Source organism: Rhinopithecus roxellana, chromosome 13 (assembly GCF_007565055.1).
Source record: "Rhinopithecus roxellana isolate Shanxi Qingling chromosome 13, ASM756505v1, whole genome shotgun sequence".
In the NCBI taxonomy this organism is placed as follows: domain Eukaryota; kingdom Metazoa; phylum Chordata; class Mammalia; order Primates; family Cercopithecidae; genus Rhinopithecus; species Rhinopithecus roxellana.
In genome coordinates this window covers 60707547-60730713 of record NC_044561.1, presented here as the reverse complement: position 1 = coordinate 60730713, position 23167 = coordinate 60707547, and the positions used below count along the sequence as shown (strand labels likewise).

Here is a 23167-nt window from a genome sequence, read left to right as displayed (position 1 = left end):
TTTTATAGAAAAATCATTGAAACTAGGCTAACAATATCTGGTAAAGACTTGTGATTTAACTAACAACCCATATGTGAGGAGCCAGTTTCCAGACTTTTATCCCTGCCCTAATGATGGTAGCCTCATTTTTTTTTTTCTCCTGCCTAACTTTGTTAGGCTTTCTAATTCTAAAGTCTAGGATGCGTTTAAAATTTAGATCACACATAAATTTTGGTTGTGAAGGTATGTTCTCTGCAGCAGAGGAGTATATATGTTCATAATGATGATCTTGAGTGCTTTTTAAGTCAGTGATAAAAATAAGGTTCTTTTAAACCAGTGATTTAAAGTTGAAAACAAGCAGTGTGTATAACCCAGAATATCCTATTAATAAGAATATCATAATGACAAATTAAAATGATTTATTAGAATACATAAAAATGACTTTCTGGTTCAGAATCATAGTTCATTTATCCCAGTAGTCTGACAGAGATGAAAAGAAATGTTTTATGAGATATATGAAAACAACTTAAATCTAAATTGAAAGTCTTTACTACTTGGATCAAAATTATTCTCAAAGATAGTTTTCATGTTGACATAACTTATAATAACTGTTACTGGAGAACTGATAAAGAGACATCACCTGTCCAGAAAGGATTATTTGCCTTTATGAAGTATAATAGACACTAAAAGTGTAATTTTTCTTACTGCATGCAAATAATAATGGCCTGTGAAGAAAGAAGACAAAGATAGATTTATCTCCACTCTAGAGGAAGTGAAGTATCACACTCTAGTTGAAAGAAACTAGTCCACCTTATGCTCAGTAAATATTTAGGGAGTTTGTACTTTTAGGTAAGTCTCTTATCTAAACAATATTTGGATATTATTTACCAGGTATTGTACACTTTCCACGCAGTTTTTAATTTTATTCTTAATACAACTATATGAAGTAGGTTCTGTGTTACCCCAGTTTGATGAATAAGGAAAGTGAGTAGAGAGTCTGGGTAACTATTCCAAAAATCACAAAGGTTAGAGACCCAGGGTCTCTGATTCCAAAGCATCCAGGTGCCTAAATTTCTTCTTCCAAAGAAAATGACATGGACTCTTAGGAATTTAGTAGCTATTAAGTAACTTGTAGGCAAGATTGGAAATGAATTACACAAATGTGAATATTCAAGCAAGGACTAAAGTTTGGGTCCTAAGACATGCTTAATTTTTAAATAATTTCTACTCACGATATTTAATGAATACACATTCTGTGGAATAGCCAAAAATACTGATTTCTGATGACCTAAGAGAGTGGAGTGATGCAATTTCCATGGAGATTGTAATGTAAACAAACACTATGCCAACATAATACAGTTTTGAGAAATTTTTATTGAATCGATGTTAATCAGAGAGATGGGAGGAACTAGGAAGAAAAAGGACACACACGAGACAGTCTTGTTGCTGGTCCTTACCCAGAAGAACCATGCAGATGTCAGCTGGTAATGAAACAGTGATTCTAACACTGCTCTCTGTCCTTCCACAATCCAAGTAAGGCAGACTGACATATTTATCCTGATTAGCCTTTCTCTCAAGAGAGAGAATAGGATTATGAGTGAGTGGAAGCAGACAGTGTGAGCACGAGTGAAGATTTCGGCACCAATCCTGAAATTGCATAGCAGCTCCCTTTTGCTTTTCAGCCTCAATAGCTGATGCTGGGACAACCTGAGAGAGAGAAAAGAAAGTGTTCATTAATGTTGAGCTGCCTAGTTTCTGAATTTTAGAAGATAATGATTATTAAACTTCTATGTCAATAGTACATTTTAGAAATATTGTTCCTCTGTTGACAGTTCAAAATTAAAACTTAAGAAAATTTTTTCAATGTTTATTACCAAATATAAATTAAAAACAAAATAATTGTATTTGTATAGCACTTTAGAGGTTGGAAGGTGATTTTGCTGTTACCTTTAATCACCATATTATGGGAAATGAGCATTAAATGTGAATTTTAAATAAGGCAAGGCATGAAAAATATATGAGTGATGGAAATCAAAGTAGCTAAGTAAAGTTGCAGAGTTATCAAAATGTTAACCACAGTTCTGGTTGGAGTGAATTTAAATTATTCTAATTCAATTTGTCATACCATCTGTTAGGAATTTGATAAGGAGAATAAACCCATTAAACTGAGCTTTGGATTTATCGTTTTAACAAGGGGACAGTGTCTGTTCTTTACAAATAATTTTAAATTAATGTTGTTATCTATTTCTGGTAGCTCTTTGCTGTTACTGACTGAGTTGTACAACAGTAAAGCAAAACAATGATTTGTGTGTACCTGTAAATCTAAATCTCAAAATGAAAGCTCTATGGTTGATTTCACCATAATTTTAAACATATTCCTTCAATAAATACTAATCGAGCAATTACTGAGTGTCAGAAATTTTCTAGTAGCTAGAAATAATGGAGTTAGCAAAAATAAATAAATCCCCACCATCATGAGGCTTGCATGAGAGGAGGAAAAAGACAACAGAATAAGTAAATTATATAGCATATTGGAATTAATACAGGATTATTTGCCACTATGAAGCATAATAGACACCAAAAGCACCTTCCAGTTTCTGAAGTGCTATACAAATATACTTAATGACATTTTTAATATCTGTCCTAAACTTATGATTACTGATGGAATAATATCTACCATGAACTTAATGATAATTGCTGGTCTGTTTTGAAAATTAGAGCCCATACATTGAGGAAATCTGGTTGTGTTATATGGGAGGAGTGTTTCAAGATTAACATGAAATACTCCTTCATTCATACTTTTATACTGATGTCTTCAAATATTAAAGAGGATCTTCAGTATCTGTAAGTATTTTGAACAGTAGAAAATACTTCAAAGTTTTTATATTACTATTTGCTCTGAGGGCATTTCTGTTACTTATTATCCTTCATAATTTTGACCATGTTAATTTGGCTGAACAAATTATTTTCCATTTATCGTGATAAATCAACATTTTCATTATTGTATCAGTCCATTCTCACGCTGCTATAAAGAACTACCTGAGACTGAGTAGTTTATGAAGAAAGAGGTTTAATTTTCTCACAGCTCTGCAGGCTGTGCAGGAGCATGGCTGAGGAGGCCACAGAAAACTTAACAATTATACCAGAAGGTGAAGGAATGTCTTAATGGGCAAAGAAGGAGGAAGAGAGAGAGAAGAAGGTGCTACATAGTTTTAAACAACCAGATCTTGTAAGAACTCACTATCATGAGAACTACAAGGGGCACATCTGCCCCCATGATCTAATCACATCCCACCAAGCCCCTCTTCCAATATCGGGGATTACAGTTTAACCTGAAATTTGGGTGGGGACACAAATCCAAACCATATCATTCTGTCCCCGGCCCCTCCCAAATCTCATGTCCTTCTCACATTGCAAAATACAATCATCCCTTATCAACAGTCCCTCATAGACTTATCTCATTTTAGCATTAACTCAAAAGTCCATAGTCCAAAGTCTCATCTGAGACAAGGCAAGTCCGTTTTGAGCCTCTAAAAAACAAGTTAGTTACTTCCAAGATACAGTGAGGTACATCACAGTCTGGGGTTGAGTGCCTGCAGGTTTTCCAGGCACACAGTGAAAGCTGTCAGTGAATCTAGCATTCTGGAGTCTGGAGTATGGTGACCCTCTTCCTATGGCTCCACTAGGCAGTGCCGCAGTGGGGACTCTCTGGGGGCAGTCAAACCCCACATTTCCCATCTGCACTGCCCTAGTAGAAGTTCTCCATGAGGGCTCTACCCGTGCAGCAGATTTCTGCCTGGACATCCAGGCATTTCCATACATCCTCTGAAATCTAGGTAGAGGCTCCCAAGCCTCAACTCTTGCCCTCTGCACACTTGCAAAGTTAACACCACGTGGAAGCCATGGCTTACAGCTTACACTCTCTGGAGCAGAGGCCTGAGACATATCTGGGGCCTTTTAGCAATGGCTGGAGCTGAAGTGGCTGGGACATGAGCAGTGTCCCAAGGTTGTGCCAGGGCAGCAGGGCCCTGGGCCCAGGCCATGAAACCATTCTTTCCTCCTAGGCCTTTGGGCCTGTAATGGGAAGGGATGCAACAAAGGTCTCTGAAATGCCTTCAAGGTGTTTTCCTCATTGTCTTGGCTATTCAGCTCCTCTTTACTTATTCAGATTTCTGCAGCTGGCTTGAATTTCTCTCCAGAAAATGGGCTTTTCTTTTCTACCACATGGTCAGGCTGCAAATTTTCCAAACTTTTAAACTCTATTTCCCTTTTAAATATAAGTTCCAGTTTCAGATCATCTCTTTTTTCACATATATGCCTGTATAGTGTTATAAGCAGCCAGGCCACATCTTGAACACTTTACTACTTAGATATTTCTTCCACCAGATAGCCTAAATCATCACTCTCAAGTTCAAAGTTCCACAGGTCCCTAGACCAGGGGTACAGTGCCACCAGTCTCTTTGGTAAAGCGTAGCAAGAGTGACCTTTACTGCAATAGATTTATCATCTCCATCTGAGACCGCCTACTCTCGGACTTCATTGTCCATATCAGTGTCAGCATTTTGGGCACAACAATTTAACAAGTGTCTAGGAAGTTCCGAACTTTCCCTTACCTCCCTATCTTCTTCTGAGCTCTCCAAACTGTTCCAGCCTCTGCACATTATCCAGTTTCAAAGTCGCTTCCACATTTTCAGGTATCTTTACAGCAGTGCCCCATTCCTAGTACCGATTTTCTGTATTGGTTCTTGCATTGCTTTAAAGAACTACCTGAGACTGGATCACGGTTCCACAGGCTGTACAGGAAGCATAGCTGGGGAGGCCTTAGAAAACTTCCAATCTTGACAGAAGGTGAAGGGGAAGCAGGCACATCTTACATGGCTGGAGAAGAAGGAAGAGAGAAGGGGGAGGTATTACACACTTTTGAACAACCAGATTACATGAGATTCACTATCATGAGAACAGCAAGGGGGAAGTTTGCTCCCATGATCCAGTCACCTCCTACCAGCACCCTCCTTCAACACTGCGCATTACAATTTGACGTGATATTTGGGTAGGAACACAAATCGAAACCGTATCAGTTTTATTTCTACTAAACAGTAGAATAAATACAGTATAGATAAAATATAATTCCTACATATTAGGAAGTTCTCCAGAAAAGTCAGTTTTAGATTACCGGGTTATGTATTAACAAAATGTATTGGATAAATATCAGTCATAGATATTCTGGGAAATCGCAATTCTCAATTGAGAGTGAATATGGAACAATTTAATTTCTTTCACACTTCTTACATCTTCTGTCTTTTCTTCCTCCCACTCTTTTTTTTTTTTTTTTTTTTTTTTTTTTTTTTTTTTTTGAGATGGAGCCTCGCTCTCTTGCCCAGACTGGAGTGCAGTGGCAGGATCTTGGCTCACTGCAACCCCTACCTCCCAGGTTCAAGTGATTCTCCTGCCTCAGCCTCCCGAGTAGCTGGGATTACAGGTTCCTGCCACCGTGCCCACTAATTTTTGTATTTTTAGTAGAGATGGGGTTTCACTATGTTGGCCAGGCTGATCTCAAACTCCAGACCTCAGGGTGATCCACCTGCCTTGGCCTCCCAAAGTGTTGGGATTACAGACGTGAGCCACTGTGCCCAGCCTCCCACTCTTAATGCATCTATTTGCCCTCTCCTCTGTTTTACTAACGCATAAGCTTGGCAACCTACAGTTGTTTTCTATGTACCTGGCAGATTGGCCAAAAGAATGGTTAGCTAGCATATCAGAAGTGTTCATGTCTCCCATTTTAAAAGAAAAAGTCAAGGGAAAAAAACCTTTTCCCTTTTTTCCTTAGGCTATAATTCTTTAAAGAGCAGTTCATTTAGGGTCTCTTATTTCTCCTCCCAGCTTTTCTTCAGTGCTCTCTACTTTGCCACCGTCTTGCTCTCACCAGCGATCACCTAGCTATCTAGGAAAATAAAACAGGTTCGTGTTATTGGAGTTTTCAAACTCTGACATTTACCTGTTTGTTGAAATACTCAACTCCCTCAATCCTGGCCTCTTATTTTAGTTGCTTTTATTACCACGGCTTCAACTATACCTCTGTAAGCTGGTAAAGTTAAGCTGGAACTCTACAAACTTATATTGTGAAGCCAAATCTTTATTCTGAGCACCAGACTCATATATCCTACCTGCTAGGCCTCTCCATGTAGATATTCTTCAGGTGTCGAGCCGAAGTTTCTTGAGCTAAAGTAATCTCCTTCCATATACACATGCATTTTATGTATTTCCTTTATCATTGATTCACATGGAACCTCAGGCCCATCCTCCCAGAGATTCTGATTCACTAGCGGTCCAGGGTTGAGACTAGGAATTTGAATTTTAACAAGAATTCCAGCTGACTCTTAACGCTGGTGATCGAAGGACCAGGTTCTTCAGGAAGAGTTCTGTACCAGGCAGAGTTCTGCAGGTGCAATGATGACTTCCGGCTCATATCTAGCCTGAGGTCTGCTTTTCAAGCTGTGTGCCCTGTCAGGGATGGTTTTCCAGTTTGCAAAGGCAAATTGCTGGGCTAGCAACAGTTCTGTCAACCCTCAGCACTTCTCTCCTACCCACCACCTCCATGTAGTCTGTCTCTGAATCCTATTGATTCTCTCCAGTCTGTTCCCTTCTTGTCCTTCTCTCTGCCACACTTTAATCCAAGCCATTATTTCTTACCTGTATTACCTCACAGACCACTTAATTGGTTTCATAGGCTTGATCCTCTCCCCCATCCCTACTCCACACTTCCAACACTTCTCATTCAGTACCACCATAAAGATTTTTAAAGTACAAATTTGATCATGCCATTTCATGTACATGAAACTCTTAAATCATTTTCTACCATTTTCTGCAGATTATTAACTCCCTAACATGGCATGTAATTCTTCTCATGACCAGGAACCTGCTTAACTGACCACCTTCATCTTTCATTACCCTCCAGAGGCACTTTACAGCTAGTCATGCTCTCATTCCTTCAGTCTCTCCCTTTCTTTCTGTCTCACTTCTAAGCCTTTGCTTATCTAGTGCCCTCTGTCTTAAACGTCATTTACTTTTCTTCCTCCTTGTTTGCAGCTGCCTATCTTTTGGAGTACCTGTATTAAATGAGAGGTGATAATAAATAACATCATTGCCTGTGTCACAGGGATGCTGCAAGGATGAGAAAAAATGATGAATATAGAAACCCTGTATAAATACAGGTAAACAGTATGTGATGCAAATGTTACTGTTAATTTAAATAGAAATTTAGAAGAGTTTTGTTTTCATCTTATCTGAAAAGATGAAATGCCATATTGAGGGTATTGCTGTGATTGGTTTGTATGCTGAACAGCTTCTTCATTAACAGAATAATTGAGTGTTCTGTATACATTGAAGAGGTTTAAATTTCTCCTCAGTTAACCTTTCAGTGATGTGATTTTCAGTAGATTTTTCTGCCCTAGCTTTCCTTATTTCCTCATATGGTAGGTGCCCGGCAAATCTGTTCAATTCAATGGTATGCATTTTTTTCAGTTATCAACATATTTCCTCCACTCCCTTTGTAGTCTTTGGCTCTCCAGCAAGGGTTGCCAGCTCGAACGACTGTGGTTGTGATTTCACTTTTATAGGGAGGAGGGCTGCTTTCATTTGAGTATTACTTTCTTTGCTAGATACATTATTAAGAGGATTCTTACAAACGAAAAAAAAGATTCAGAATTTTAGGATGTTTTAGGAATGCATATCTTTTACCATTTTAGTGTCTTAATCTTTTTGTTTAACTTAGTTCGTTGGAACATACCATACGATACCAAGAGCACTGTGTTCTTTCTCAAACTAAAAAGCATTTCTTCACAGGCATTTTTTCAGTCTCTTAAGTTTTCACTCCTTAAAAGGATAAAAAAAATTTTTTTCTTAAAGTTTTCTTGTTTTATTAAAAAGCAAACTATGCCTAATATAAGAAAACCAAATACAGAAAGCAAAAAGATTATTAATATTCATAATTCTACCTATTACTCACACTCTTAATTGGTGTGTTCTAAGTTTTCTGCAATGCAGCATGTGGGGAGGGGGTAGAAATGTTTTTAAAACATTTTTGTGTTTAAATATTTGTTTATAAAAAATGAAATGAGGCTGTATACACCATTTAATAACCAGGTCTTTCATTTAATAAGAACATCTTTTTTCTATTAGCAGGTAAAGTTTTTACCACATCATTTTTTTGTATCCCATTGTACCATAATTTGCTTAACCAGTTTTCTTTGACGAATATTTAGCTTGTGTTCAATTTCCAGTACTAAAATCTTTTTATATATTCATCTTTTTTGCTGGTGATTAAATTCCCATTGCATGTAGCTTAAATTCTCAAACGTAGACTACAGGTCAAATGTATGTCCCAGTTTGCAATTCTATCATTTGTTTGAATGTCTTCTGTTTACTAGTGAATTGATGCCATGAAATCTATTATGTTAAAAACTATGTTACATTATGGAAGAAACTGTATTGTACCTTAGTTCTCCAACCCCTTTGTTTAGATCACAGTTTTTTTGGGTTTGGTTTTGTTTTGTTTTGTTTTGTTTTTTACTCTAGAATTGCTATGATGCACTTAGGACAAATGATCCCAGTGTTTAAGGACATTAACTTGAGATAGAATTCAGGCTTATAGGTATAAGTCAGTATGTTTAGTACCCAACAACAGCTTCCTATCCTTGTCTCTCTGTATGGTAGCATCATCAAAAGAAACGATTGACCAGGAACAGTAACTCATGCTTGTAATCCCAGCACTTCGGGAGGCCAAGGTGGGAGGGTCGCTTGAGCTCAGGAGTTCAAGACCAGCTTGGACAACATAGCAAAACCCTATCTCTACTATATATATGAAAAAACTTTACAGACAGGGTGGCACATACTTGTGTAGTTCGGGTACTCAGGAGGCTGAGGTGGAAGGATTGCTTGAGCCATTGAGCTCTTGAGCCCAGGAGATTGAGGCTACAGTAAGCTGTGATCGTGCCACTGCACTCCAGCCTGGGCAACAGAGCAAGACTCTGTCTCAAAAAAAAAAAAAAAATGAAAGAAAAAAAGAAATGCTTGTAGGTATGTGATTAAAATATAGATTGACTAAAACATATATTGTCATAATACTACATATTTTTAGTTCACGTTGGTCTGAACTGTAATTTTTTATTTCTATTTCAGCATTTTGCAATATGATTAATCAATTACTGCATTTTCTATTTTTAGCTTTAGTCTTCTTATCAAATGGTTGGTGAGTTGTAGTGATCGTTTCTCAACTCAGCCTTAATTTTTACCATTTACTACCTTCAGTAGTAATTGAATTATAAATGCCTCAAATTCACTAGCTAGTATATTTCCATTAGATGCTGTTATAAATCATTTATTTAAGGAATAATTAGCTAGAATTTCAGAAACAGTGATTCAAATATATGCAAAGAAGTTGAGTTGCAAAACTTATGTTTGATAAATAGTTACCGATGAGCTTTTCATTTTACCTTTCTTGTTTGTAAGAAAATAGATCACTTTCTCAGAACTTAAGTTGAGCAGGTGGCAGTTCAAGAGATGAAGGGCAAAGAGACAGTTATCACATTTCTTGCTTTCAAACCCTAAATTTGCTTTTTCATAGTAATGTGCCCTCATTCATCTGGTTATTATTATGAAGGCATTTTTAAGGCTATCTTTTGTTTAAGTAACATCTTTTTAACTTTGTCTATCATTAGGAAACTTCATTGTGTTTTTGTTTTGCTGTAAGTTAGTGTCTCCATATGCCCCATGTAAGTGGATATTTAAAACTAGTAATTCAATTATGGTTAATTTGAATAGCTTTTTAGGTGTCTTACGACAACTTCTTGCACAAAAATTTTTTTAGAATAAATGTCAGTACATTCACTTAAATCCTTTAGGGGAATAGGGAACATGTAGAGGGTTACTTGAGTCCATTGGATTATTGGCTTAAAACTTTTTGTAACATGATGTTAATTAAACCTTATAGCCCAAATTTCATTTATTTTACCAGAAAAACAAATTTACTTTTCTATATCGTGCTGTGAGTGTAATATCCCATATTAATTTATCAGTACACTGACTGGGCGTGGTGGCTCAAGCCTGTAATCCCAGCACTTTGGGAGACCGAGGTGGGTGGATCACCTGAGGTCAGAAGTTCGAGACTAGCCTGGCCAACATGGTGAAACACTGTTTACTAAAAATACAAAAATTACCCAGGTGTGGTAGTAGGTGCCTGTAATCCCAGCTACCCGGGAGGCTGAAACAGGAGAATTGCTTGAACCTGGGAGGCAGAGGTTGCAGTGAGCCGAGATCGCGCCATTGCCTGGGTGACAAGAACAAAACTCCATATAAAAAAAAAATATATATATATATATATATATATATATATCTCAGTATGGTTTTAAAAGAAATGATGATAGCTTCTATCCATGTTCTCTTTCCAAGTACTGTTTTGTTTAGTTACCTGTGGACAAGCTGCCTTGTCCAATTCAGTAGCCTAGCCACATTGAATTCATTTAAATTAAAATTAAAACTTGAGTTCTTCAGTCAGACTATCTACATTTCAGATGCTAAAGTATCCTGTAGCCACAAATGGCTACTTATTGCATAGCTCAGTGATACAATGTGTCCATCACCACAGAAAGTTCTGTTGGGCATTGCTGTTAAAAAAACAAGTAGCTACATTAAGGAGTAGAATTGAGTTTGGATTAGTTTTGTGCCTTTTTAGTAATAAACAGTTGTTATGTAGGTGTGTTTCCCCAACTTTCCAACTAATGGAATGAAAAAGTAGAATTCACTGAGAGAGTTTTTATTTTTGACATGTCATTTACAATGTATACATCTATCGATCGAAGATCTCAGTTCTGCTCTGGCCTCCTTGGTTGAGGGTGAGGTTTATCATTGTCTCTCTGAACTCTTAGCTCATTGAAATTTTCCCTTAGAATTCATTTATTAGATTAAGCTGCGTTGATTAACTGCCTTAATCCTTAGCGCACACAGGAACTTTTAAATGGCATGCACATCTCTAAGCTCAAATCTGCCATCTGAAGACCACCTGTTGATAAATCTTTCTTTAGGGCAGTGATTCTCCAAATGTGGGAAAGCAAGTTTCTGAACCCATCTGTATATTGGCTTCATGTGGTTGCCAGTATTCCATCTGCTAAGCAGTTACCTTTTATTTGTAAACGGTATGTTGGGTACTTGAATATGGCAGACTCTATTTAGTCATTTAAGTGGCTCCTGAGTTAGCTAAAGGTATGAGGGCAAGGAAATGAGGTACTCTTTATCACAGTACTTTCTAAGGCACCTAGGACAACTGATAAAAAATTCCAAGAGGCAGAAGCCTGTCCTTTTGTGGGAAGTAGATACTCCAGGTATTCATCCTTCCCTTCCCACTTTCAGTCTAATCCTCTACCTTGGTCACATGACAGAATAGACAAACTGAGCATCCTCCCACTGAGTGGCAGTGCTTGGCAATAGATATAATGGTAATAACTCTTCTTGAATTATGGCTTGGCTACTGCCTGCCCATCAAATGCATAGTAGTCTAATTGAATTAAGCGCAAAACCATCACTGGGGCAAGTAGTATTTACACTGCAGCAATCCAGCCCAGTCTCAGTACAGTACAGGTGACCTGACATGGATTTGGAGCCTGCAGAGTCACAGGTACATGTGCTTTCATTAAGGAAATAATAAGAACTATTTGGAATTAAAGAGTACATACCCAGTTCAGCAGCCAGATCCTGCTAGATCCTCTCATTTTGTTTTTAATTTTTCTCTTTAAAATATTTGTGGGCTAAACAAAACTTACTTGCAGTGTGGATCCAGCTTTCAGTCCATGGGAGTACCACTTCTACCCACAGGGCTTTTCCTTTATTTTTATCAGGAATGGTTGTCTGCGCCTCAAAAACAAGTAACATTTTAATCCATTGTCTTTCCTAATAAGATGGAATTTGGCTGCCCTCCCATTTTTACAGTGAACCCTTGCTTAAAGAAGCACAAGATTACTGTTACTTAATATGGACAACACATGCATATTCAAGTACCTATACTCCCTTTCTTAGCATCCAAGATAAGATCATCACAAAAAGAAAAACACCTTTGATCTTAGAAAATTATTTAGGCTGGGCAAAATGTGAGCCTCCATAAAAAACTTTTTTTTCTTTTTTTCATGAGACAGGGTCTCACTGTGTTGCCCAGGCTAGATAGAGTATAGCGGCACAATCACGGTTCACCGCAACCTCCACCTCTCTGGCCCGAATGATCCTCCTACCTCAACCTCCCAAGTAGCTGGGACTATAGGTGCATGCACCATGCTGGGCTAATTTTTGTATTTTTTTCTAGAGACCAGGTTTCACCATGTTGCCTAGACAGCTCTCGAACTCCTGGTGTCAAGCAGTCCACCTGGTTTGGCCTCCTAAAGTGCTGGGATTATAGGCGTGAACCACCACACCTAGCCAAAAAATATTTTGAAGCCATACTGCATGTATTGTTGCACAAATAAGTTTATCATGTTTTAAGGCAATGTGCTTAAAATTTTTTCACAGCATGTTAACAACCAGAAACTTAAATTAATGTTTTTGCCTTATTTCAACATTAAGAAAGAAGACATAAACCCACCCTTTAGCAAACCTACACTCCCAGTTCCCTAATTCTGCTCTAAGTTTGAGATAAACGTTGGCGTGCTTGCTTTCTTAGTGCTTTCCAATCTCCTACGGATGTGATACTGCATATTACAACTTCACATCCACTGATGGTTGTATTCTATTTGCTCGCCTTCTGGAGCACCAGACTATGCTAAGCCAGTCCTTTGGTTGGGAAATGGAATATGTAATCAAATTGCAAATGTAGTCTAATTGACCACAAAAACTGTAAGGGAGTCCGATGACATGATTCAAGAATGTGTGAAGTATAAAGACATTCAGCATCAGTGTAGACAGCTGAGAGAAAGTGCTATTTGACAGGACCAGCTGGTGAATCATCAGGAAAAGATTGCCTTGCTTACTCATTACTACCAAGTCATAAATCAGGTCTTCTTCAAGAGGCTAGGGGTAAAAAGCAGAGGATCATGGGACATGTGGTAGAACTTTAAGCATTTTGGTATTTGTGGTTATTTTTTTAGTGCCATTTGGAGTATTACCTTTGTTAGGAAAAAAAATTGTTCCTACAATCGGTGAATTAAATAAAATCATTTAATCATTCTTTTAAAAGCGTAATAGTGGACCAAGCACGGTGCCTCATGCCACTGTGATGCCAGGATTACACACCACATGTAATCCCAGCACTTTGCTAGGCTGAGGCAGGTGGATCACCTGAGGTCAGGAGTTTGAGACCAGCCTGGCTAACATGGTGAAACTCCATCTCTACTAAAAACACAAAAATTAACTGGGTGGTCCCAGCTACTTGGGGGGCTGGGGCATGATAATTGCTTGAACTCAGGAGGCAGAGGTTGCAGTGAGCTGAGATTGTACCACTGCACTCCAGCCTGGGTGACAAAGCGAGATTCCGTCTCAAAAAAACAACAAAATAAGAGTAATGGTGGTAACTAGAGCTAAACATCTGAACATTTGAGTAGTCTTTGCACTTTTAGGATGGATTTAACCAAGTTTTCTTAAAGCAAATTTATTTTAAAGAGGAACTTAAAGGTTAGAGGTGGGGATAGCATGCTAGATGGGTTAGAGGTAGGGTTTTCAAAGTATAAAATAATAGTATAAAAACTCAGATAAAATGGGAAAAGATAAAAGGAAAATAAAATTATTGAATAGGAATAGCCTCTAACCAGAAGAAACCCATAATTTTTTTTTTTTTTATACTTTTAAGTTCTGGGATACGTGTGCAGAGCATGCAAGTTTGTTACATAGGTATACACATGTCATGGTGTTTTGCTGCACCCATTAACCTGACACCTACATTAGGTATTTCTCCTAATGCTATCCTACCCCTAGCACCCCACTCCCCGACAGGCCCCGGTGTGTGATGTTCTCTTCGATGTGTCCATGTGTTCTCATTGTTCAACTCCCAGTATGAGTAAGAACATGCAGTGTTTTGTTTTCTGTTCCTGTGTTAAACATGAACTCATCCTTTTTTATGGCTGCATAGTATTCCACGGTGTATATTTGCCACATTTTCTTTATCCAGTCTATCATTCATGGTCATTTGGGTTGATTCCATGTCTTTGCTATTGTGAACAGTGCTGCGATAAACATACGTGTGCGTGTGTCTTTATAGCAGAATGATTTGTAATCCTTTGGGTGTATACCCAGTAATGAGATTGCTGGGTCAAATGGTATTTCTGGTTCTAGATCCTTGAGGAATCACCACACTGTCTTCCACAGTTAGTCCACAGTGGTTGGACTAATTTACACTCCCACCAACAGTATAAAAGCATTCCTATTTCTTCACATCCTCTCCAGCATCCGTTGAGAAATCCATACTTTAAAAAAAATAAATAAATAAGATTAAAACTTTGGTTGCCAATTAAGGTCTTAGTTCTCTCATAATGACTTTATGATTTAAAAAAAGTGACATGGATATCTCTGAAGTGTCTTAAAGATGTTTTTATTATAGGAAGTCAATTACGTTGGCCTTCAAAATTTTTATTAACAAGCAAATTGAAGTACAATCTTGGTTGAACTGGCTTGGAAATTCTTATAACTCAGCTCCTCAAAAGTATCAGCTGATTGTGTTGCATTTAGATTCATTCCCTTTCAAAAGCTGCTTAGGAAACGAATTAGTGCTTAGAGCTGTTTACGCTTGTAAATGCAGTTAAAATTGAAAAGTCAATTGGGAAACTCACTGGGATCTCTTGATAATAGCAATGGTTGTTTCTGCTATAATAACTTGAACTGATGAGGTAGAAAAAACAAATCACGTCAAGAGTTTATAAAACGATATATATGTTACTGATGCAAATTAAGTGAGCTACTCACATTATTTTCTAAATTAAAAAGTAATTTTTTTCAAGTATATGAAGTAGTCAGTGTATTATAGAAGTTTTTGTTTCCTCTGCTACTGCTGCACAGGATATTTTAAAATATGTTTATAAAACAAATGTTTCGAATTGAACTTTAAAACTCAGTCTTTAACTCAGTTTTTAAATTTCAGTATGACTGATGTAACTGAATAAATTAGGTACATATCTAGATGAATGAATAAATTAGAGGTACATATCTAGATGAATGAGCTACAGTTAACATAAAACCGTCTTCTTGTATATTTTCTGTGTGTAAATTTCTATTTAAAAAATACATAATCGAGTAGAAATTCATGATTTTCTTTGGAAGATTGAATGATGCCACAGGAATGCCATTTCTGTATCAGTGCCACTGATAGGTTCTTTAGACTAATAGCCCATTAGGCTAAATATAGGAGTCGCTTCACTGAAAGATGCCTTTAATTACCCGCTGAGCAGCCTGGCAGAACTGCAAATTCTGGTTCCCTTGCTAGGAGGGACCTTGACTGATAATTGGTTTGTTTTTGGTGTTTTAAAATATATTTTTAATTTTCTTTTATGCATTTAACTACTTTTGAGTACCCACTATGTGCCAGGCATTTTGACACTGAGAATATATGAGTAAGAGATAAGGTCTGTATTTTTCACAGAACCTACATTTTGTCAGGAGATACAGGCCAGGAAAGAGGCAATTGTAAAATCTAGTGTGATAAACTAACCCAGATGTCTGGGTTAGACAAGGCTTCTTAGGGGAAATGAGAAACTAGACAGGAGATGATGATGATCATGACCCACATTTGTAGTGGGAGTGGTGCTGGAGTGAAGCAGAAGGATTTCAGATGTTGTAGGTGCTAGATTTTATGTGGGGGGTGGGGGAATCTGGTAAGACAGCAAAACCTATGGGATTGTGGGGAGTGAAGAGCTTTCAAGGAGGACACCCAGGTTTCTTCCTTGAGCAGTTGGTAATGCCAGACTCAGTAAGAGGATTGGCTTTGGAGTTGCATGGTGAGAGAGGAGTTAATGTTCAGTATGGTGAGTTCAAGGAGCCAATAGGTACATCTAAGCAGAAATTATGTTACATGAATCATTAAGAAGAAACAGTAGATAAAAAAAAAAACTTTAAAAGTCCATATTATTCTTCAAATAGATATCTATTATAATGACCTGTTGTTGAAGCTCTAGAGTACATTAGAAAATTAGTTATTTAATGTAATTACTTTTTCATCTTGTTTTGGAGTTTCTGTATAAATACTAAAAACCCCACAAAATTTAACAATAAATATTACTTTCCATAGCCTAGTTCACAACTTTTTTTATATGCTAAAGAATTTCATTTCATATAAACTGGAGGAGAAACTTACAAATTACTGTATTTACATTCAGCTAAATCATTGCTACATAGAGCTGAGGCAGTGCACTGAGAATGAGACTATTTACTGTTCTGAGGGATTAGCTAACCATCTGTTGGCAACAAGACCTAAAATAGTTTGCAGAGAGTAGGGGAGCTCTTTAATAAATGTTCCAGTTACTAATAGGCAAGCTTCAGGTTCTCTGTGCATACCAGTGTTTCCCAGAAAGCTAAGCATTGGAATCAGAAAGCAGAGTGGAACCATTTTTCCTTTGGTGCATAACTTGTGATAACTACTGTTTTTGTCTTACTATGCATAATAATACAACTTTTAATAAAGCAGGGCTTGTGAACTTCTTTTTTATGTCAGTTTACCCATTTTTGAAGATGTATACTTTATTATTAAATAAAGCTTTGAGATTTATAATTTTATGTGTTCTAATGTTGCTGGAAATTTGACCTAATCAGATAATAACTGGTAGAAATGTATACATGAGATCACAATTGCAGTACAAGGAGCAACGTGATAAATAAAATGTGTATTAAATTCTATTTAAGTTTCTAGCAATTTCTGAGCTCATTGGAAGAAACAAGGCTCAGATGTTTGAGTTTACCTCATGAGAGCCGTTGTTTACATGTGCTTATAATACAAATGTGTTTTAGAGGCGTGTTCTCACAGCTTACAGTAACTGTTGAGGGAACTGATAACGAATTTAACACTTAGTTTTGACAGTCTCATCAGGTCCCACCATTGGCTGATATTATATATTTTTTAAACATTAATATTCACAAGTATGTTAATACTTGATTTCATACCATTAAAGTGCAAATGCTTCATTATCTTTCTTTTAGCCAGACTTTGGAGTTCAAATAATAAAACCACTGTGAGTTCAATTTTCAAAGCAAAGGATGAATTACAAAATATATTTTTTTCTGATGAATCAGCTAAAACTTTTTTTAAAACTAGCTCCTGGCCGGGCGCGGTGGCTCAAGCCTGTAATCCCAGCACTTTGGGAGGCCGAGGCGGGCGGATCACAAGGTCAGGAGATCGAGACCATCCTGGCCAACACCGTGAAACCCCGTCTCTACTAAAAAATACAAAAAACTAGCCGGGCGAGGTGGCGGGCGCCTGTAGTCCCAGCTACTCGGGGAGGCTGAGGCAGGAGAATGGCGTGAACCCAGGAGGCGGAGCTTGCAGTGAGCTGAGATCTGGCCAGTGCACTCCAGCTTGGGTGACAGAGCGAGACTCCCTCTCAAAAAAAAAAAAAAAAAAAAAAACTAGCTCCTGATTGGCTCTCCGCTTACTCCATTTAAAAAGCTAAGCAGATTTAAACTGGTTAGTTCTGGCAGACATAAATTTTCAGGTCCGCATTCCTGATTCACCTTCATTATAAAAGTCGCGCTGTTTGACTTTAATAATAGGCTTGAACTTATAAACATGTGTGAATATATTCTATATTTTGAAATGCATTAGATATTTGAAAATGTATTTTATATTTTTAAAAAACAATTGAGGTAGTATACTTACACTCTAAAGTTGGGAGATATAAAAAGTAATATTTCTGTTATTTATGGTATATATTGAATATTTGTGAGTTGAAGAATTACTGGCTATTGGATCTTGGCAGATTGAATTTATTGCTGTATGAAAAATGATTGTGTATAATGCATTTCTTCTAGAAAATAATCTTGATAAGGTTTTAGTAACTATAAAATGGAAATTTGAAAAATGTTAGATGCTTTGATTTTCTTAAAAAATAAATCTGAATAGTTTATTGACTTTTTGACTTTTATTAATTTGTATTTTTCTGGTTCTGGTTTATTTTTCTTCAATAAACATAGCACAATTTAAGAACATGATTTACTGTGTTTTGCGGGGGAGACTTGTTGAGCATTTCTGTTATTGAACCTCATAATATTATAGATGCTTTCGCAAGTGTGTACTTCAGAAGGTTTAATGAAGAAAGCACTATAATGTAAAGGCCAAGAATCTGTAAAGGTAAATTGCTGGGTTCAGTAGTATTTTTTTATATTGTGCAGTAACATCTCTGGACTAAGATTAAAATTGAATAATTAAGTTTTTAGGTTTTGCTATCCATAAGAATTTGATATTATTGAATATTGAATTAAATTTAAGCAGAAATTATTAGGCCACATTGTATGTTAATACTAATGTTCTTTAGCATTTTCCCTCTAATTCGCAGACTATCAAGGACTCTGTGATTTTACTAAGGTTTGTATATCCTTAAAGTGACTTATAGAAAACAAAATTTCTCAAGTCTTTTGTTTCTCTTTTTTTTCCATAGGGGTACCAAAGTCTGATCTCTTGCACACCAAATCATTAAGGGGCCATAAAGACTGCTTTGAAAAATATCATTTAATTGCAAACCAGGGTTGTCCTCGATCTAAGCTTTCAAAAAGTACTTACGAAGAAGTTAAAACCATTTTGAGTAAGAAGATAAACTGGATTGTACAGTATGCACAAAATAAGGATCTGGATTCAGATTCGGAATGTTCTAAAAACCCCCAGCAGCATCTGTTTAATTTCAGGCATAAGCCAGAAGAAAAATTACTCCCACAGTTTGACTCCCAAGTACCGAAATATTCTGCAAAATGGATAGATGGAAGTGCAGGTGGCATCTCTAACTGTACACAAAGAATTTTGGAGCAGAGGGAAAATACAGACTTTGGACTTGCTATGTTACAAGATTCAGGTGCCACTTTATGTCATAACAGTGTATTGTGGCCTCATAGTCACAACCAAGCACAGAAAAAAGAAGAGACAATCTCTAGTCCAGAGGCTGATGTCCAGACCCAGCATCCACATTACAGCAGAGAGGAATGTAAGTAAAATGGGGAGAAAAGTAACAGTTGGGTGGTTTGGGATTTCTATATATTTGTATAAATGTGTAATGGGTCAAGAATTTTGCTGTGGAAACGTAGATTTGGTAACAGGTTCACCTTAGCAAAAATGAGACGTCTTAAAACTTTTCATTCACTGGAATTCTATCTTCTAAGCATTGAAGTTCAGCAGTTTCCATATTTGTTTTCCCATGTAAAATAATTACACTAAATGGAATCAACAGACTGTGAATTGGAACATCTAGGACTCATGTAGTTTAGAAGTACAGCTTCATCTATTGGCTAATACACATTGTCATGTTGCTGATCCCTACAGGACTGTTGTAGGCATGTGTCTTGTTGACTGGTGGTGGCATTTCAAAAGCAAAAATCTGACATTTTACTAAAGGCCAAAGGTAATGTGTGCACTTACTGTAAAGTTAGAAAGGGTGACTCATTGTGTCTACATCTATTTCTACAAAAATTTACAGAAGCTGAGGTGATTTTAATTGTCTTGAAATCATGATTTCAGAGCCAGAAGGGACCTCTGATAACTTGTTATACAACTTCTTGATTCTAAATGTAAATTGTTTAAGATTGTATATCTAGATAGACAAATTGATTTTTCAAATTGCATATTATAAGCTGTGTAATGCTTAATCAAAATAAGCTTAATGGGTAGTGAGTAACACTTTGTAAAAACTGAAACACAGTAGGAGATAACGGAATTCATTGGACCTACTACTGAGTATTTTTTGGTGAAACTTTTGTTTCATTGGAGGGTGGTGGTGTACTGGGAGTGATAAAAAATATGTTTCTGGCCAGGCACAATGGCTGACACCTATAATCCCAGCCTTGGGAGGCCAAGGTGCGAGGATCACTGGAGCCCAGGAGTTCAAGACCAGCCTAGACAACATAGCAAGACCCCATCTCTACAAAAAATAAAACAGTGAGGTGTGGTGGCACACGTCTATGGTTCCAGCTTCTAGGGAGGCTGAGATGGGAGCAGTCACTTGAGCCCAGGAGGTTGAGGCAACAGTGAGCCATTGATCACACCACTGCCCTCCCACCGGGGTGACAGAGCAAGACCCTGTCTCAAAACAGAATAAAAATAAAAGTTTCTTACTTACTTACATAAATAAAAGTTTCTTTACTTACAACCATGGGTTGTGGTCAGGGTTTGAAAACGTCTCCTCCACACTTAAGATCGTTAATGGTTGAATGCTGGAGTACTGCTGAATGTTGTGTTGACAGTTAAGTGCAGATTTTTAAAAATAGGATATTATGTTGGTGATGTAAGCTGCTTGTTTTCCTAGGTTGTTGTGGTAATAGTGAATACATTTTCATGTTTCAGTGAATTCGATGACTCTTGGTGAGGTAGAACAACTGAATGCAAAGCTCCTCCAGCAAATCCAGGGTAAGAATCACTCTCACTGCTTTTTTGTGTGTGAAAAATTTTGACATAGAAAATCACCTATGATAAGACACCATTGGCTTTATCTACCTTTAAATTTGGAAATGAGATATTCAAACCTGTTAGAGTTTCCAGAGCAAAAAGAATAAGAAACAAACAACTTTCAATTGCAGAGGAAATACATTTTTCTTTTAGTTTCTTTCTTTCTTCTTTTTTTTTTTTTTTTTTTTTTTTTTTTTTGGACAGAATCTTGCTTTATCACGCTGGCTGGAATGCAGTGGTGATCCTCCCAAGTAGCTGGGACTTACTGTCATGTGCACCATTACACCCAGCTAATTTTCTATTTTTTATAGGGATGGGGTCTCACCATGTTGCCCAGGCTGATCTCGAGATCCTGGGCTCAAACAGTCCTCCTGCCTCAACTTCCCAAAGAGCTGGCATTACAGGTGTGAGCCACTGCACCCGGCCACATTTTTCTTTTCTAAGTGAAAATGGAAACTACAACCTCTTACTAACATTTTATTGACTACCCACGATTGCACCAGGCACTGTGTGGGAGTGCTCCCAAACAGTTCTTTAAGGCACGTGATACTAGTCTTTTTTGTTAAATTATAAACAATTTCAAACATATATAAAAGTAGTGAGACTAGTATAGTGAACCCCTTAAACCATCTTCACCAACTTCAACTGTTATCAAAGGCATAATAATAATCATCTCTACTTGCATCCATTCCCAATGCACTACCCGTAGCATGGATTATTTTCAGCCAAATCCCAGCTAACACATTGGTTTTTGTCCATAGATTAGGATTTCTTCTAAAAGATAACTTTTTAAAAAACAGTCACAATGTCATTATCATACCATTAAAATTAATAATTCCTTAACATCATCAAGTATAATGCTAACACTTAACAATTAATGTTCAGATTCCCCAATTGTCTCCTTTTCAGTTTATTTCCTTTTAGATGAGAAAATTGTACTTCAGAGATGTTAAGTTGCTTACAGAGATCATGCATCCAATCAGTAGCAGATCAAGGATTTAAACTCCAAAGCTTAACCACACAGCCTCTCAGAATAATAAAAATAATCGCAATAATAGTTGTAGAAATTTATGAGTGCTTTACAAATATGGTCTCATTTAAGTTTTACAGTAGCCTGGTGAAGTGCTTACTGTCATTATTAATGTTACACAGTAAAGGAAACTGAAACCAAAAGTTGCTTGCCTAAGGCACGTAATAGTAGGAACGAGGACTCAAAACTCCTGGTAGTCTGATTCCAAAGCCTCTTAGAGGTGATTCCAGACCTGAATACTAACGGGCACTTCTTGTCCATAAATCACATTATATACTGATTGAATCTGTTTATAGATTCTAATTGAGAAAAGTGGCTCAGCTACAGTAGCAGTCACCATGTTTGCTGTGCATCTCTGGAGTCATTGCTATGACTCAAATTTCACTTGATGGAGAAAAGCCAAATCCCACTTGGCTATGTACAGTATACAGATGCCTAGGATGATCAGAACTGATATGCTTTGTAGAGAACACAACTGTTTCCTTGGTATCAAATCAGTTTCATTGTGACACTTTGCCCAATTCAGATTTCAGTTAGAGTTCTTGAAATATAAATCATAGCACTGGCTTTCTGCATACTACAAATGAAAGTTTTTCAATCTTTTACAGAAGTTTTTGAAGAGTTAACACACCAAGTGCAAGAAAAAGATTCTTTGGCCTCACAGCTCCATGTCCGCCACGTTGCCATCGAACAGCTTCTGAAGAACTATTCTAAGTTACCATGTCTGCAAGTAGGGCGAACAGGAATGAAGTCACACCTACCCATAAACAACTGACCTAAACAGACTTACTTAGTATGCCCTGCCCTTTATTGGTCTCCCAGACATGCAGACTTTGAAGAAGTTTAAAGAAAGTCCTGGTCCATTTTTTTATGGTCATTAAATTTGCCAAACATAAGACAGTATTAGACATCTTTTTCAAATAAAGCAGATCATTATACTCTAGTCTTCTGGGGCTAATCATTTTGGCTCATTTGGGGACTCTTTTTTCCCATAATTACTAAACAGATTTTATCACATGTGACTACTTAAATATACTGTTAGAGTGTCATTTTATTAAACATTTTAATGTAATTCACCTGTCGAAACAACAGATTAACAAACTCCTTAAACTACTAAAGATAATTTTTAAGAGGGAAATGGAATTCATATCACCTCTTATTTATTATGAGCAATATTTTAATATAAAAATTTTATATGTAAAAATGCTATTTTAGGTACTTTGCCATTCTCTTTATAATTGTATATTTGAGTGGTTCTGTATATTTATTTACACTATCATATGTGAATATGTTCACCCATATTTCAGGTCACTGCATTTTATTCCTTTAATACAGTGTTTTTACAACGGTTACCTTGCTTTCCAAAGATAAATGTATTTTGGATTAGAAATCTATTTAGTTGAGTTGTTTTAATTTCTAATAACTCTTAAAAAGAGGAATTAACTTTTTAAAGCAGTATTCAAGTAAATAAAATACATTATTTTGTTTTCTAACAAAAGCAGTTATTCGTTCAGGAAGAAAAGAGTAATCTGGCTTCTCTGTCAATTTGTCTCCATAGA

General features: G+C 36.9%; 1 protein-coding gene across 1 annotated transcript in view; it reads left to right on the top strand.

The window, feature by feature from the left end:
* Positions 1 to 22551, top strand: part of C13H21orf91 (chromosome 13 C21orf91 homolog) — a 29818-nt gene extending 7267 nt beyond the window's left edge. Inside the window, exons 3-5 of the mRNA XM_010378091.2 lie at positions 18588 to 19124; positions 20477 to 20539; positions 22217 to 22551. Of these exons, the coding sequence (XP_010376393.1) occupies positions 18588 to 19124; positions 20477 to 20539; positions 22217 to 22383 (767 nt within the window). The 3' untranslated portion in view covers positions 22384 to 22551. The remainder of the gene's footprint in view (positions 1 to 18587; positions 19125 to 20476; positions 20540 to 22216) is intronic.
* Positions 22552 to 23167: the final 616 nt, after the last annotated feature.